A 15,381-nucleotide genomic window follows, 5' to 3' on the forward strand; every position below is an offset into this window, starting at 1 on the left:
TTTCTCTGACATTGGCCATACCAGAATTCTTCTAGATAGGTCTCCCAAGGCATGGTAAATAAAAACAAAAATAAACTACTGGAATTACATCAAAATAAAAAGCTTTCGCACAGTAAAGGAAACAATCAACAAAACTAAAAGGCAATCAACTGAATGGGAGAAGATATTTGCAAATGGCATATGATAAAGGGTTAGAATTGCAAAATATATGAACTGATAGAACTCAACACCCAAAAAACAAATAATCCAATTAAAAATGGACAAAAGACATGAACAGACATTTCTGCAAAGAAGACATAAAGATGACCAACAGACACATGAAAAGATGCTCAACATCATTCATCATCAGAGAAATGAAAATCAAAACAACAAATAAGATATCACCTTACACCTATCAAAATGGCTAAAATAAAAAACACAAGAAACAACAGGTGTTGGCAAGGATGTGGAGAGAAAGGAACCCTCTTACACTGCTGGTGGGAATGCAAAATGGTATAGCCACTATGGACAATAGTATGGAGGTTCCTCAAAAAGTTAAAAATAGAACTACTCTACAGTCCAGTAATTGCACTACTGGGTATTTACTACCAAAATACAAAAGCACTAATTCAAAGGGATACATGCACCCCTATGTTTATTGCAACATCATTCATAGACAAATTACGGAAGGAGCCCAAGTATCCATTGATAGATGAATGGATAAAGATGTAGTGTGTGTGTGTGTGTGTGTGTGTGTGTGTGTGTGTGTGTGTGTATATATATATATATATATATATATATATATATATATATATATATATACATACAGTGGAATATTATTCAGTCATAAAAGGGAATGAAGTCTTGCCATTAGCAACAACATGGATGGAGCTAGAGAGTATCATACTAAGCAAAATAAGTCAGAAAGACAAATACAATAATTTTACTCTTATGTGGAATTTAAGAAACAAATGAGTAAAGGAAGAAAAAAGAGAGAGAGAAACCAGGAAACAGACTCTTAACTACAGAGAACAAACTAATGATTAACATAGGGTGTGTGTATGGGGGGGGATAGGTAAAACGGGGGATTAAAAAACATACTTATCATAATGAGCACCAAGTAATGTACAGAATTGTTGAATCACTATACTGTATGCCTAAAAATAATATAATACTATATATTAATAGTGTAATTAAAATAAAAAACCTAATATAAAATAAAATAAATTGACAGAAAAATAGTGCTTAGGAATTCATACACATATATTTACATATGTAAAAAACATGTCTTAATTTACATATAAACATACTGATAAGATAAATATGGGTGATTTAGATTCTTTCCTTTCTCTTTATCTGATATTTTATACAGGAATATAAATTAAATTTTAATCAATATTTTTGTTCAAAATGCTGTAAGCAGCATTTGTGAAAAATTCTTACTTGTAGGCTTCTAGGCTTGCTTCATCATTATGAATATCTTTTTCCATGTCTTGTTTCATTTGTTTAGCCTTCAATTTGGCATTCTTATAGTTTTCTATAGCTTCTGCAAGTTCTTCCTGAATTTGTTTGTATAATTCCATTACCTAGAAATGAAAAATATTATTGTTAATATATACACTTAGTAATTAAAAGAATCAAGCAAGAGTAAGATCAGAGAAAAGACTTAAATTTAGAGTTGTTCTGATTTTTTTTTAAAGTTCTTTACATCAGTTTCCTCCCATATTTAGTCTATTGAGCACAGTAAAGTTTCAGGTTTGCATTAGCCTGAAAGACATCAATGCTAGAAATGTATAAAAGTTACTGAAGAAAATAACTTCAATATCCCAGGTAACATGAGCAAAATAAAAGAATTATCTTTTCACCTATAGGAGAATTGCTACTTTTTGCTATTTTTATCACTGAGACAATATTACTTCATTGTAGAAAAACCAGAAAACACAGATGGAAAAATAAATAAAATCACCTGTAATTCTCTCAGGAATAACCACTATTAATGAAAGGGTCCAAAATATTCCATTGTTATTGTTTTTATTAATTATCAAATATAAACAATCTCCCTTCTCTCTCCAGTTCTCCCCCCCCCTTTTTTTTTTTTTGTCACTGCTGGAAAGTTAGAGGGAGAGGAAGAGAAAGCACTAGGGAGTGAACAATCCTTTCCCCAGTGGGTAAAGTGGTGGACTGAAATGAAGCAAGTGCCTCCTGGAAAAAGCAATAATGTTCATTAATTTCTAGAATAGCACAGATGGTAGTAACCTCTACAAGACTCCCCTTTAGGAACAGGAGTCTGGGCATATGTATCTTAGCAGAGAGCAAGGAGTATGCAGGGACGATGAGCTAAGCAAACAAGAGGTCAGGAAACATAACAGAATTCCTAATATCAAATATCCCATGTCCAACCTGTCAGTACCTTTAGAAGAGGTAACCTGTAGGCATTGCTGGGGTGGTGGGCTCCCTGTCGAGAACGAGACAAATTCATCTCAAGGGCAAGCTCTGGATTGGGCCCATGTGGCACTGGCATATCCTTCCCCCATTGATACTCCAGCCGATTGTGTAGAATACTCTTGTGGCTCTATGGTGTTATGGGGCCAAGCTGCTTGATGAATTTGAAGGCAACAATGAGGCTGTGAGCTTGATTTGCAAGTAGCTATGCACTAGGGCTCAAGTACATTGGCTAGAGGTCTTGCATCATTTAAGCAATTGGTTATTTCAGCAGGCCTCTAGCCAGGACCTCAAAACTGAGTCAAGACAGGGGCACCTGGGTGGCTCAGTCAGTTGGGTGTCCGACCTCAGCTCAGGTCATGATCTCAAGGTCTGTGAGTTCCAGCCCCACATTGGGCTCTGTGCTGACAGCTCAGAGCCTGGAGCCTGCTTCAGATTCTGTGTCTCCCTCTCTCTCTCTCTGCCCCTCTGCCCCTCCCCCACTTGTACTCTGTCTCTCTCTGTGTCTCAAAAATAAATAAATGTAAAAAAAAAAAAGTTTTTTTTTTAAAAACTGAGTCAAGACAGCAGAATAAAACAAAACAAATTTATATGATAAATGACTATAAACAAAACACTACATTATACTCTCCCCTAGCAATCACAATCTGTTTTCTGTCTTACAGACTTACGTATTCTGGATTTTCCATACCAATAAAATCATAAAGCATGTGATCTTTTGTATTTGGCTTCTTTATTTAGCATAATCCTTCAAAGTTGATTTATGTTGTGACATGTATCAGTATTTCATTTCCTTTTATTTCTTCCTATGGTATAGATATATCACATTTTGTTTGGTCGTTAATCCGACGATGAACACTGGGCTATTTCCACCTTTTGGCTAATATAAACAGTGCTGCTATGAATATTTATGTAAAAACTTTTGGCTTTGTTCTTTAAATATCAGTTTTCAATTCTTTGTGGTATATAATCCTCAAGAGCAGAACTGCTGCTAGAGCATATAGTAATTCTACGTTAACCCTTTTGAAGAAATGCCAAAGTCTTCCACAGCATCTGCAACCATTTTACTTTCCCACCAGCAAAGTACCACAGTTCCAATTTTCTCCACACAGACACCAAAACTTGTTATTTTGTTGTGAGTGGTATCACATTGGGGTTTTTGTTTGTATCTCCGTAATGACGAATGATGTTGAGCCTCTATCGTTTCATACATTTGCTGCCCATTTGTATGTATGTCTTTTGGAGATAATCTATTCAAGTCCTTTGCCCACTCTAATTGGGCTGTATGCCCTGATTTGTCGCATTTAAAAAGTTCTTTATATATTTTAGATACTATGTCCTTTCTGAATGTATAATTTACAATTGCTTCTCTCTCATTGTTTTTGTTTTTTTACTTTTTTGATAGTACCCTTTACCTTTTTTGCTTTTTTAATTGATATATAGTTGACACCCAAAGTTAAATTACTTTCAGGTGTATGACATAGTGATTCAACAAGTCTATACGTTATCCTATGCTCACAAGTGTAGCTGTCACCATACAATGTTTTTACAATATCATTGACTCTACAACCTATGCTGTACCTTGTATCTCAGCGACTTATTTATTCTGTAAATGGAAGCCTGTACCTCCCATTCTTCATCATCCACTTGCCTATCCCTCTACCCCCACCCCTCTGGCAGCCATCAGTTTGTTCCCTGTATTTACAGGTCTGTTCCTGCTTTCTGTTTGTTGTATTTCTCGGATTCCACATAGAAGTGAAATAATACAGGATTTGTCTTTCTCTGACTGGTTAATTTCACTTAGCATAATATCCTCTAGAGGTCCATCTATGTTGGTGCAAATGGCAAGATCTCATCATTTTTATGGCTGATATTCTACTGTATATACATGTACCACATCTTCTTTATCCATTGACCTATCAATGGACACTGAGGTTATTTCCATATCTTGGCTAATGTAAATAATGTTGCTATAAACACAGGGGTGCATATATCTTTTTATAGGGTTTTGTTTTCTTGGGGTAAATACTCAGTAGTGGAGCTACTGGATCATACGGTATTTCTATTTTTAATGTTTTGAGTAACTTCCATATTGTTTTCCACAGTGGTGTCCCAATTTATATTCCTACCAACAGGGCATGAGGGTTCCTTTTTCTCCATATCCTTGTCAACACTTGCTCCTTTTTGTCTTTTTTATTCTAGCCATTCTGACAACTATAAGGTGATAACTTATTGCAGTTTTTTCACTCCCCTGATGATTAGAGATGTGAAGCATCTTTTCATGCATCTATCGACCATCAGGCTGTCTTCTTTGGAAAAATGTCTATTCAGGTCTTCTGACCACCTTTCAATTGTATTACTTGTTTTTCTGGTGTTGAGTTATGAAAGGTCTTCACATATTTTGAATATTCACCTTTTATCAGATACTGATGGTGCCCCTTAAGCACAAACGTTTTTCATTTTTTAAATAAGATACAATTAACATATAAGTTTCAAGTATAAAACATAATTATTCAATGTTTCTCTATATTGTGAGATGATCATCACAGTAAGTCCAGTTAACATCCATCACCACACATAGCTAGATGTTTTTTGTGATGAGAACTTTTAAGATGTACTCTCAGCAACTTATAAATATGCGGTACAATATTATAACTATAGTCACCATTGCTACACATTAAATCCCTCTGATTTATGTATGTTATAACTAGAAGTTTATCTATTGACTCCTTTTTCATTCATCTTCTAACCCCTGCTGCCTGTGGCAACCACCAATCTGTTGTCTATGACTATGAAATTGTATTTTATTTTGTTTCTTTTGATTCCACATATAAATGAGATTATATGATATTTGTCTTTCTCTGTCTGACTTATTTCGCTCATCATAATGTCCTCAAGGTCCATCCCTGTTGTTGCAAATGGCAAGATCTCATTCTTTTCTGGCTGAGTAAAAATCCACTGTATGTATATACCACATCTTCTTTATCCAGCCATCCACTGATAGACACTTAGATTGTTTCAATATCTTGGTTATTATAAATAACGCAGCAATGTACCAGGGGGTGCACATATGTTTTCAAGTTAGTGTTTTTCTCTTCTAACAAATATCCAGAAGTGACATGGTTGAGTTATATGACAGTTCCATTCTTAATTTTCTGAGAAACTTCCATACTGTTTTCCACAGCGGTTGCACAAATTTACATTCCCACCAACAGTACACAAGGGTTCCCTTTTCTCCACATCTTTACCAACACTTATTATTTCGTGTCTTTCTGATAATAGCCATTCTGACAAGTATGAAATGATATCTTCCTGTGGTTTTGATCTGCATTTCCCTGATGATTAGTGATGCTGAGAATCTTTTCATGTACTTGTTGGCTATCTGTATGTCTTCTTTGGAAAAATATTTATTCAGGTCTTCTGCCCAATATTTTTTTCAGGTTGTCTCTGCTAAGTTCTTTATTTCAGATATTAACCCCTTATCAGATTTGTGATTTGCAAATATTTTCTCCCATTCAGCAGACTGTCTTTTCATTTTGCTGGTGGTTCCTCTTGCCGTGCAAAAGCTTTTCACGGTGATTTAGCCCCACTTGCTTGTTTTTGCCTTTGTTAGCTTTGCTTTAGGTGTCAAATCCAAGACAGCAAGTAAAAGGAATAAACTAGATATCTCTGTATCAACAATAGTTTGATATCTTAAAAAAATCAGATTAAAAAACAACTTGCAGAAAGTTATACGTTTGATACTATTTAAAGAATGAAAAAGAAACCATGTATTGTGCTAAAATACATATATATGTATAAAAATATACAACTTTCACCTAGAAACAGAATTTCATGATAAGGTTGTCTTCAGAGAGCGAGGGAGGAAAATGGACTGGTTGAGGAAAATACAGAACACATTTAGCAACTCTAAATAATCAAAAGTAATGGCAGGTATAAATGTGCTCACTTAATGGCAGGTATAAATACTTTATTTTTCTATACTTGCTCATTTAATGGAAGGTATAAATACTTTATTTTTCTATAACACAATCCCACAATAAGAGTGTTAAATATTAACTAATCATTGAAAATATTTTATACTTTATTATCATAAACAATGAAAGTGACTGATATATATTTGCCTTCTTCTGCAATTCAATTTACAACTTCAAATATTACCATGTTGTTTTAAATCTCCAAAATTTTATTAATAAGTTGACTATTACCCCTAAGTATAAAAGTACACTTATACCCCTAAGTATAAAAGGAAAGAAGACACAGTTTAAATGAATATCAAATGACTGTATTGTGTGTAGTATAATATTCCTTTGGGAAATAAGTAGCAGGTCAATTTTCAATGAAAATGAAACATTTAAAGACGCTAATTTCTTTTAGCTGAAACATTTTTTATAACTATCTATAAATCTGTAAGATACATATCCATTAATTTACCTCAAATTTTTTTAGATACAATTCTTTCAGAGCTTCAAGTTCTTGGTTCTGCTTTGAGTTAATTAGAGGACCGCGTGCATTCATGTAGTCTGTGTCTGCTTGAAGCTTTGCATTAGCTTCTTCCAATTTCACCTTTTGTTCCTCAAAATGTTTTAGCTGATAAGCTCTATCTTCAAGATGCCATCGTAATTCTACAATATCTCTCAAATAGGCCTCATGTTCTAGACATACAATAACAAAAGAAAATCTGATTTTAAAACAAAAGCTCCAGAAGGCAATCTTTATTTGTAAAAGAGAAATATGAAATACTTTAGATTCCAAAATTACTTATCTGTGAAGCTTCCTAAATTTAATATGAATTATTTTAGTATTGCCTTATAAAATATATTGCTTTCATCATTTATCATCAAAGGGATTAAAATATATGTATTATAAGATAATAATTGTACAAATCCTGCTTATAACAACCAATGTATATACAGGGTTACATACAACCACTCTATGTAATTACAAAATGAGAAAAACTGCAAGAGTAGAGGCCTTTAAAATCATCTAGAAGTAAAACGATGAGATAGGAGTTATAAATATCAGAAAGAAAAAGGAAAAAAATAAGTACGATTTTCTGTTGATACAATTATATATCAAAACACAAAAGAATCAACTAAAACTTACAGGTCAGTAATATGAGCTATTAAAAAAGTGGCTATAAGCCATATTTAAAAAGTGGCTATAAGCCATATTTAAAAAGTGGCAGTAAGTCACTGAGTTCCAAAGCATTTGTTACAAAGAATTATTATGGTAATATCTGACTAATTCACATGACAAAACAATGCAAAACAAAATTAGAAGATTTAACATTGTGTTATTACTGAGGTCTTCTTCCACAGTAGAAGCATTCTTGTGAGCATTTATATGGGACACAATTATCTTCCTACTCCATCCTTTCTCCAATCATAGGGAAGTACCAATGGAGCCAGGAATGTAGGTTAAGGGAAAGACAGAGAATCTAAAGAAACAGGTACAATGAGAGTACCAGGGGAATCTGAGTCATTAGTTCATTTGTGCTTTCAGACGCTGCTTGAGTATAATAAATATAGTATATGTACTCTCCTTTATTTTTTTAAAATTTTTTTAATGTTTATTTATTTTTGAGAGAGAGAGAGAGAAAGAGAGAGAGAGCAGGAGAGGGGCAGAGAGCAAGGGAAACACAGAATCTGAAGCAGGCTACAGGCTTCTGGCTGTCAGCACAGAGCCCAATGCGGGGCTCGAACTTGTGAACTGCAACTTATTTCTGGTTATCTTTTTTGATAGGAAAATGAAAAGACATTTGCTAGATTATTGGCTACATAGTGCCAGTGGCTGTCATTCTGGGGAGGAGGATGCAGTGACCAAGTAGGGTTATAAATACCACACCCTCATTCTTCTCCATTATCTCCCTTGGTCTCTTACCACTGAACCCGTTGGTTGCACTAGCAGGAAGCCAGAGTACCAAAAATATCTTTGATGCAGTCTATTATGAATAAGCTTCATGGACCAAAACACAAAAGATACAAGCATGAGCAGGCTGGTTAGGGGGATGGATGGATCTGGAGGAGTTACCACAAGATATCTAGACAAATTGAATGTCCTTAATTTTCTTAAAATTGTAAGTAGAATTTTTTATAATAAATTATCCAAAATTCTTTAAACATCATATTTAATATTAAGGCTGTTAAGGAGATTAAAAGTTTTTCCTGTCACATAAATTGGAGACTTTGAGAATTTAAAGACTACATGAATATATAATTCTAGAACCTGTAAAAAAAATTCACAAAATTTAGAAATTACATCCTAAATATATCAATATGAAGGCAATATATTCCTGAAAGCACATAGTTTTTCAGGAATACTTTATAAATAGGAGGTACTTAAAAACTACATAGTAATAATGAATTTAAATTTCATTGCATATGTTAGCCACTTAAATAAAATAAAGCAGAAGAACATAAATTTGTTTTTTAAGTAGATTTTTAATAGTTTTTAAAAGATCTTTAAGTAGCTCTTTAAATAAAAGACAGCCCAAGCAATAAATTATCACCAATGGCAGGAATATATTCCATCACTGAAAATGATTTATAAAGTTTCTAGAATGTCCACACATGTATCTCAATTTAGTTTTATTTTGGCAATTCCTTAAGTAGAACTTCATATAAACCACAAACTACAGTATGCACTCTTATAAAGGCTATATGAGATTATACAGAAATCAGCAAAATATTAAACAAAACCAGCTCCCACTGATTTTTCTACTACTAATGACAAGGAAGGGCTTCCAAAACATTTTCAAAAATTGCAGATGACTCCCTGTGGATGTGAATATGAATCTGCTCAAGACCCTACTGGAATCCAGAATTTCCCAGAATTCCCATTCCATTCCGACCATATTGTACGGTTTTGGTTGTCTCTAACATACCAATATATATGCATGTATGGATTTACAAATTACATAGCAATGCTATTATATTAGTAGAGTATGCACATTTTAAATTCTATTCAAAAACTTTGTTAATCAGAACAAACTAACTCCAAGCCTGAATAAAACATCTGTAGAAACTAAATATATTGTAAAATGTATTACTTTAAATGCATGGGTAGAAAAATGTCTATCTGAGTTTAGAGCAATTTTGCATAATTTTTGGAATTAACTCTTTAGTAAAGGGTAGCAAAGTGCATAGACAAAGGCTAAGTTAAATTCATCCAGTCTAGGCTCTGGGAAATTTCCTGCTTCTTGAGTTCTGCTCCAGAAGGGAGTAAACAAATGGTGAGGTCAATCTGTGAGCTCAGTATTACTTTAAAAGGAGGAAATACTCATTAAACCTACATTTTATTTTATTTTATTTTATTTTATTTTATTTTATTTTATTTTATTTAAATAACATAATTTAGGAACCACTGGATACTGTATTTTATTTGGTGCAATAAAAGCAAAATTAAAAACCCAAATAATCAAGAAAGAAAATAAAAAGAATAAAATTTTAAAATATAAGTAAAAGTTCTGGGGTGCCTGGCTGGCTCAGTCAGTAAAGCATGCAACTCTTGATCTCAGGGTTGTAAGTTTGAGCCCGACATTGGGTGTAGGTATTACTTAAAAACAAAATCTAAACAATGTGTTAATGGAGTACCTGGCTGACTCACTTGATAAAGCACGCGACTCTTGATCTTAGGGTTGTGAGCTCAAGCCCCACACTGGGTGTACACATTACTTAAAAAAAATGTTTTAACTATATATAAATATATATATGTATATTCATATATATGTATGTGCACACACACGCACGTGCGCGCACGCACACACACACACATATATATATATGAATATATAAGTTATTTATTTTGAGAGAGAGAGGAAGAAATAGCAAGCAGGGGAGAGGCAGAGAGAGAAAGACAGAATCCCAAGCAGTCTCCTCGCTGCCAGACAAAGCCCAACGCAGGGCTCAAACCCTCAAACTGCAAGATCATGACCTGAGCTAAGATCAGGAACCAGACACTTAGGGGTGCCTGGGTGGCTCAGGTGGTTGAGCATCCAACTTCTGCTCTGGTCATGATCTCACAGCTGGTGAGTTTGAGCCCCGTGTCAGGCTCTATGCTGACAGCTGAGACTGGAGCCTGCTTCAGATTCTGTGTCTCCCTCTCTCTCTGCCCCTCCCCTGTTCGTGCTCTACCTCTCTCAAAAATAAACATTAAAAAAAAATTTTTTTTAAAAAGACAGGCATTTAACTGACTGAGCCACCCAGTCACCCCTATAAATAAAAGTTCTAACCCTTTCTCGCAACTCCCTAAAATGTATACACACTACTATTTTAGAAGACATATAACAAAGGTGTACGTAAGTATTCTTTTTGACACATAATATTATGTCTCAGGATGATAATGGCCCCCTTTTCCTCTCAAAAGTGCCTTAACTTAAATGATAGGTTTTTGAGTACCCTAATATAATCTACTTATAAAGCATGTAAATACTGAATTAAAAATTTTAACTGAATTAAAATTTATTTATAAACAAATTCCAGTCTCAGAAATTGTGTAGTCAGGCATGTTTGACAGGCATGTTTGGAGAATTAAAAAATCAAATGCTTTTAGATTAATACTTTGCCACAGGTCTTTTACTCTTTAGTCTAAAAAGACAGTGTTTCCTTTCTAAATATTTGTTACTTATTATATAAGTAATTATATAAGACTTGGAATCATCTCAAGTCTTACTGCCTGTTAAAAGTTCTTAATGAAATATACTACTGAATTGTCAAAAGCATATTCATGTTGCTAAAATATCACTTTAAAACTCTTTTATTTTCCCAGATTTAAATATGTGGCCAATGACAATAACTGGAAATCACTCAAATTTCTAAATTTCAAGTACTCAAACAATGTAGTCATCATAGGAAATGTGCCAAATGTCTGAATGCCACCCTTGAGTACCATAAATACTATGGAATTTCCAACAAACACCAAACCAGGGAAGGTCCAGGTTTGCTCAGTGCAGTCCCAGTTATATACTTGAATTCAGCATTATCATCAATAGCATCTATCAAAATTGCACTAATTTAGATACAAAACAATGTGGTCACTGTTGATTTTTTTCCCCAAGTTTCAACTGATTATGCCTCTTCAACAAAGTAAATAGCAACATGAAAAAAATCCTTATTATTACCTTTCTGCACAGCTAGTGGGATTTCTTGAAGTCTCCAAATTGACCAAGAATCAATTTTCATGTGAATCTTTTTCTTTCTTGACTTTTGTCGTTTTAAAGCTTCTTCAGCTTCTGCACGGTCAGTTTCTAGACTTTTAATGAGATGAATGGCCTCTGATAGCAATATTTCCATTTCCTGCTTTAATTCTGGACACCTTTCATCTTAAAATAGAAATATGTACTCACATATGTTAATGAATAAGGTTATAAACTAGGTGGTGGGAACATAGGTACTATCATATTATTACTGTTTTTTAATATTTATATGTTTAATAAGAGAATTTTAGAAAAATGAATTGGCCTTTTAAAGACAGCTCTATTATAACAGAATCCTAACATTAATTAAAACCTTTGAAGACAGATTTTTAAGTGAACATTTTATAAAATAATTAGAATAGCTAAATCTCAAGCAATAGCTTTATGTATAATATTTTACCTAAAGAAAAACTGCTTTATTCACAAGCTATATTATAGAGCTTTATTTTTAAATTATGCTTGTGTTTCGTTTCCTCTCATTCTATGACAAAAGCAAATAACAATGATTATATCAGACAAAGACTGAAAATCCTCAGATGGTTCCTAGAAATAAGACACTTTATTCCTTATCAGATAATAGCATCCCTAGTTAGCCTTGCCAGGAATTCATTGCTTCCAAATTCTGTTTATTCAGTTATAACACAAATTAACTCCTGTAATGAGATATATTTGTGATTCCTGGTTCACAGCTCTGAAATGCTATGGTTTAATGTTAACGGAATGATTAACATGGGTATTCATTCATCTATTTATACTAGAAACATGGAGAGAGCCTGTTACGTTCTAGGCAATATGTTCTCTCCCCAGAGATAGAGCAGTAAGGAAGATGGATACGGGTTCCACTCTGGTGAGATTTATACTTGTAAACAGTGACTTTTGCCAAAATGTGACATGACAAGAAGACATAAACAAACACAAAGTGTCAAGAAAGGCAAAGCCTCAAAGAGCTGAGGCTAGAGGAAAAACAGTAAAACTGGAAAAAGAAAAAAAGACAACTAATAGACCTCTGTTTTATTTTGTTTTACTTTAGACAATAAAGCAATAATTTTCTGCTAGAAGACTGTATTAGACATTGGTTTTAAGTGCGAGCTCAGTAGCCACACAGTTTCTACTTCTAACCCTAGTAGGCCTGTCAAAGAAATTCAGCATGCTGGCTGAAAAGAATTGAGAAACAGGATTCTCTACTGTAATGCATAAAAATTATCTTTTCAATGGATTGGCCCTTTGTCTGGTCCCTACTTTGGTTTATTGTCCTCTGTTTTCAAATTCTACCACCTCCTGGATATGTTATATTCTTTTTTTATTTAAAAAAAAATTTTTTTAACGTTTATTTATTTTTGAGACAGAGAGAGACAGAGCATGAACGGGGGAGGGGCAGAGGGAGAGGGAGACACAGAATCAGAAGCAGGCTCCAGGCCCTGAGCCATCAGCCCAGAGCCCGACGTGGGGCTCGAACTCGCAGACCGCGAGATCGTGACCTGAGCCGAAGTCGGACGCTCAACCGACTGAGCCACCCAGGCGCCCCTGGATACGTTATATTCTTAAGTGTCTGGGTATTTTTACGACAACATACACAGTAAACACTGTATTCTCCAGCTCACTTATGATATATTCAATTCCTTTAACGAGATTTCAGTCTGAAATGTGTGATGAAATTAATGCCACGTAAAATTAGAGCACATCTCATGCAATATAAATATGTTTTGGCAAACATGTCTATCATGTTTGCACAAGATGTCTTTTGTACTGTTTCTATGATAGCATCCTAAAATAAACGCTGTTTATAACTTGAGATGCCTCCAATTCATTGTATTTAATCTACCTCTCAATTTTTTTTCAGAATACCATTTCAATTAGTTTTACTGTTTCATACTAAGTGAGCAACCACTTGCAATTTTTTTTAGCACAAACACCTAATTACAATAAATCTTCCTCAACTTGACACTGTGTTATACTCTGGGAAAAAAATGTGTGAGTTCACAATAAACATAGCTGTTTCACTGGTATGTTGTGGTCCTTAATATATTAATCTTTTCTTACAACATTTGTCATGTGCAAAACTAAGAAGTAATACATGAGCTTTTTTTCCCTTCAGTGTAGATATAAATATATGAAATGTAAACAGTAAACACAGATCTTCACTATGAATGAGAGTTTTGAAAAACAAAGTATTAGTGCTTTTAAAAAGTCCTGAATTCATGAGGCGTTTGGGTGGCTCAGTCCATTAAGCGGCCAAGTCTCGATTTCAGCCCAGGTCATGATATCATAGTTCGTGGGTTCAAGTCCCGTGTCTGGCTATGCATTGAAAGCATGGAACCTGCTTGGGATTCTCTCTCTCTCTCTCTCTCTCTCTCTCTCTCTCTGCTCCTCCCCTGCTTTCATGTTCTCTCTCAAAATAAATAAACATTTTTTTTAAAGTCCTGAAAGCAGGGGTGCCTGGGTGGCTCAGTCGGTTAAGCCTCGGACTGTGGCTCAGGTCATGATCTCACAGTTCTTGAGTTCGAGCCCATATTGGGCTCTGTGCTGACAGCACTGAGCCTGGAGCCTGCTTTCGATTCTGTGTCTCCCTCTCCCTCTCTCTGCCCCTTCTCTGCTCACACTCTATCTCTCTCTCAAAAATAAATAAACATTTAAAAAAAAAGTCCTGAATTCATTAGTTATCTCTCATGAAAGGAAAATGTTTAGTAAATCTTTATGGTGAAGGTAGGAAGAGGTGTTTAATATAATATTAAAACTATAGAGGTGCCTGGGTGGCTCAGTCCATTAACTGTTCAACTCTTGATTTCAGTTCAGGTCATGATCTCACGGTCATAAGATCGAGCCCACCTAGGGCTCTTGGTTGTACATGGAGCTTGCTTAAGATTCTCCATCTCTCTCTCTCTCTCTCTCTCTCCCTCTGTCCCTCCATTGCTCACGTGCGCATTCACTTGCATGCACATTCTCTCTCTCTCTCTCTCAAAAAAATACATTCAAATATGCTGAAGTATTTTTAACAAAATTTTATTCCAGTATACAAATTGTTGTACATTTTGTAAACTGTGATAAGATATTAATCTTAATTTACATATATATACATAAACACACACACACACACACACATAGCAGAGCTTCTATGTCCAGTATGGTAGCCATGAACCATATGTGACTATTTACATTTAATGTAACTTAAAATTAAACTGAAAAGTTAAATTCTTCAGTCTCCCTAGCTACATTTCAGGTGGTTAACAGCTATATGTGGCTAGTAGCTACTTTACTGGATGGTGGAAATAGAGAACACTTTGATTATCCCAGAAAGTTCTACTGGACGGCCTTGAAATACAGTTAGCTTCTTGAGAGGTAGGAAGGGATCATTATTTACTTAGGATCCAGTATATGGTATAGCAAATATTTGTTGAATTTTATTGTTTAATCAAATGATACAGAAGGCTCTTTATTAGATATGCACAAGAATTATAAAACTTTTAAAAATGATTATGGTGATAATTAAAAATATTTAATTTTTAAACATAATTTCACTTATCTAAGTATGGGGTATAATTTTACCTCTTTCTTCTTCTGGTTTGACCTCTTTCATTGGTGTAGCAATACTCCAATCTTCCTTCCACTCTTTTGTGGAAGAAGTTCTGCTCCTATATAAAGGGAAAGAAGCAACTAATTAATAAAGAACTGTTGTACTTAAACTCACTAAGCAAATTTTAGGTGATTCTCTTACATTAACTTTTAAATGTTTGTGGGGAAACTTACTATGCATGCTAATGCTACTA

The 15,381-nt window shown here is 34.3% G+C and overlaps 1 protein-coding gene across 10 annotated transcripts in view; it reads right to left on the reverse strand.

The window, feature by feature from the left end:
- The window catches only part of CCDC178 (coiled-coil domain containing 178), a 468,894-nt gene that overhangs the window by 368,360 nt on the left and 85,153 nt on the right, over positions 1 to 15,381 (reverse strand). For all 10 annotated transcript variants that reach the window (XM_042910989.1, XM_042910988.1, XM_042910990.1 and 7 more), the window contains exons 6-9: positions 15,161 to 15,246; positions 11,543 to 11,743; positions 6,856 to 7,076; positions 1,423 to 1,565 (exon numbers count right to left, since the gene is read on the reverse strand). In XM_042910989.1, the coding sequence (XP_042766923.1) occupies positions 1,423 to 1,565; positions 6,856 to 7,076; positions 11,543 to 11,743; positions 15,161 to 15,246 (651 nt within the window). The remainder of the gene's footprint in view (positions 1 to 1,422; positions 1,566 to 6,855; positions 7,077 to 11,542; positions 11,744 to 15,160; positions 15,247 to 15,381) is intronic.

This window comes from Panthera leo, chromosome D3 (genome assembly GCF_018350215.1).
Source record: "Panthera leo isolate Ple1 chromosome D3, P.leo_Ple1_pat1.1, whole genome shotgun sequence".
NCBI lineage: Eukaryota > Metazoa > Chordata > Mammalia > Carnivora > Felidae > Panthera > Panthera leo.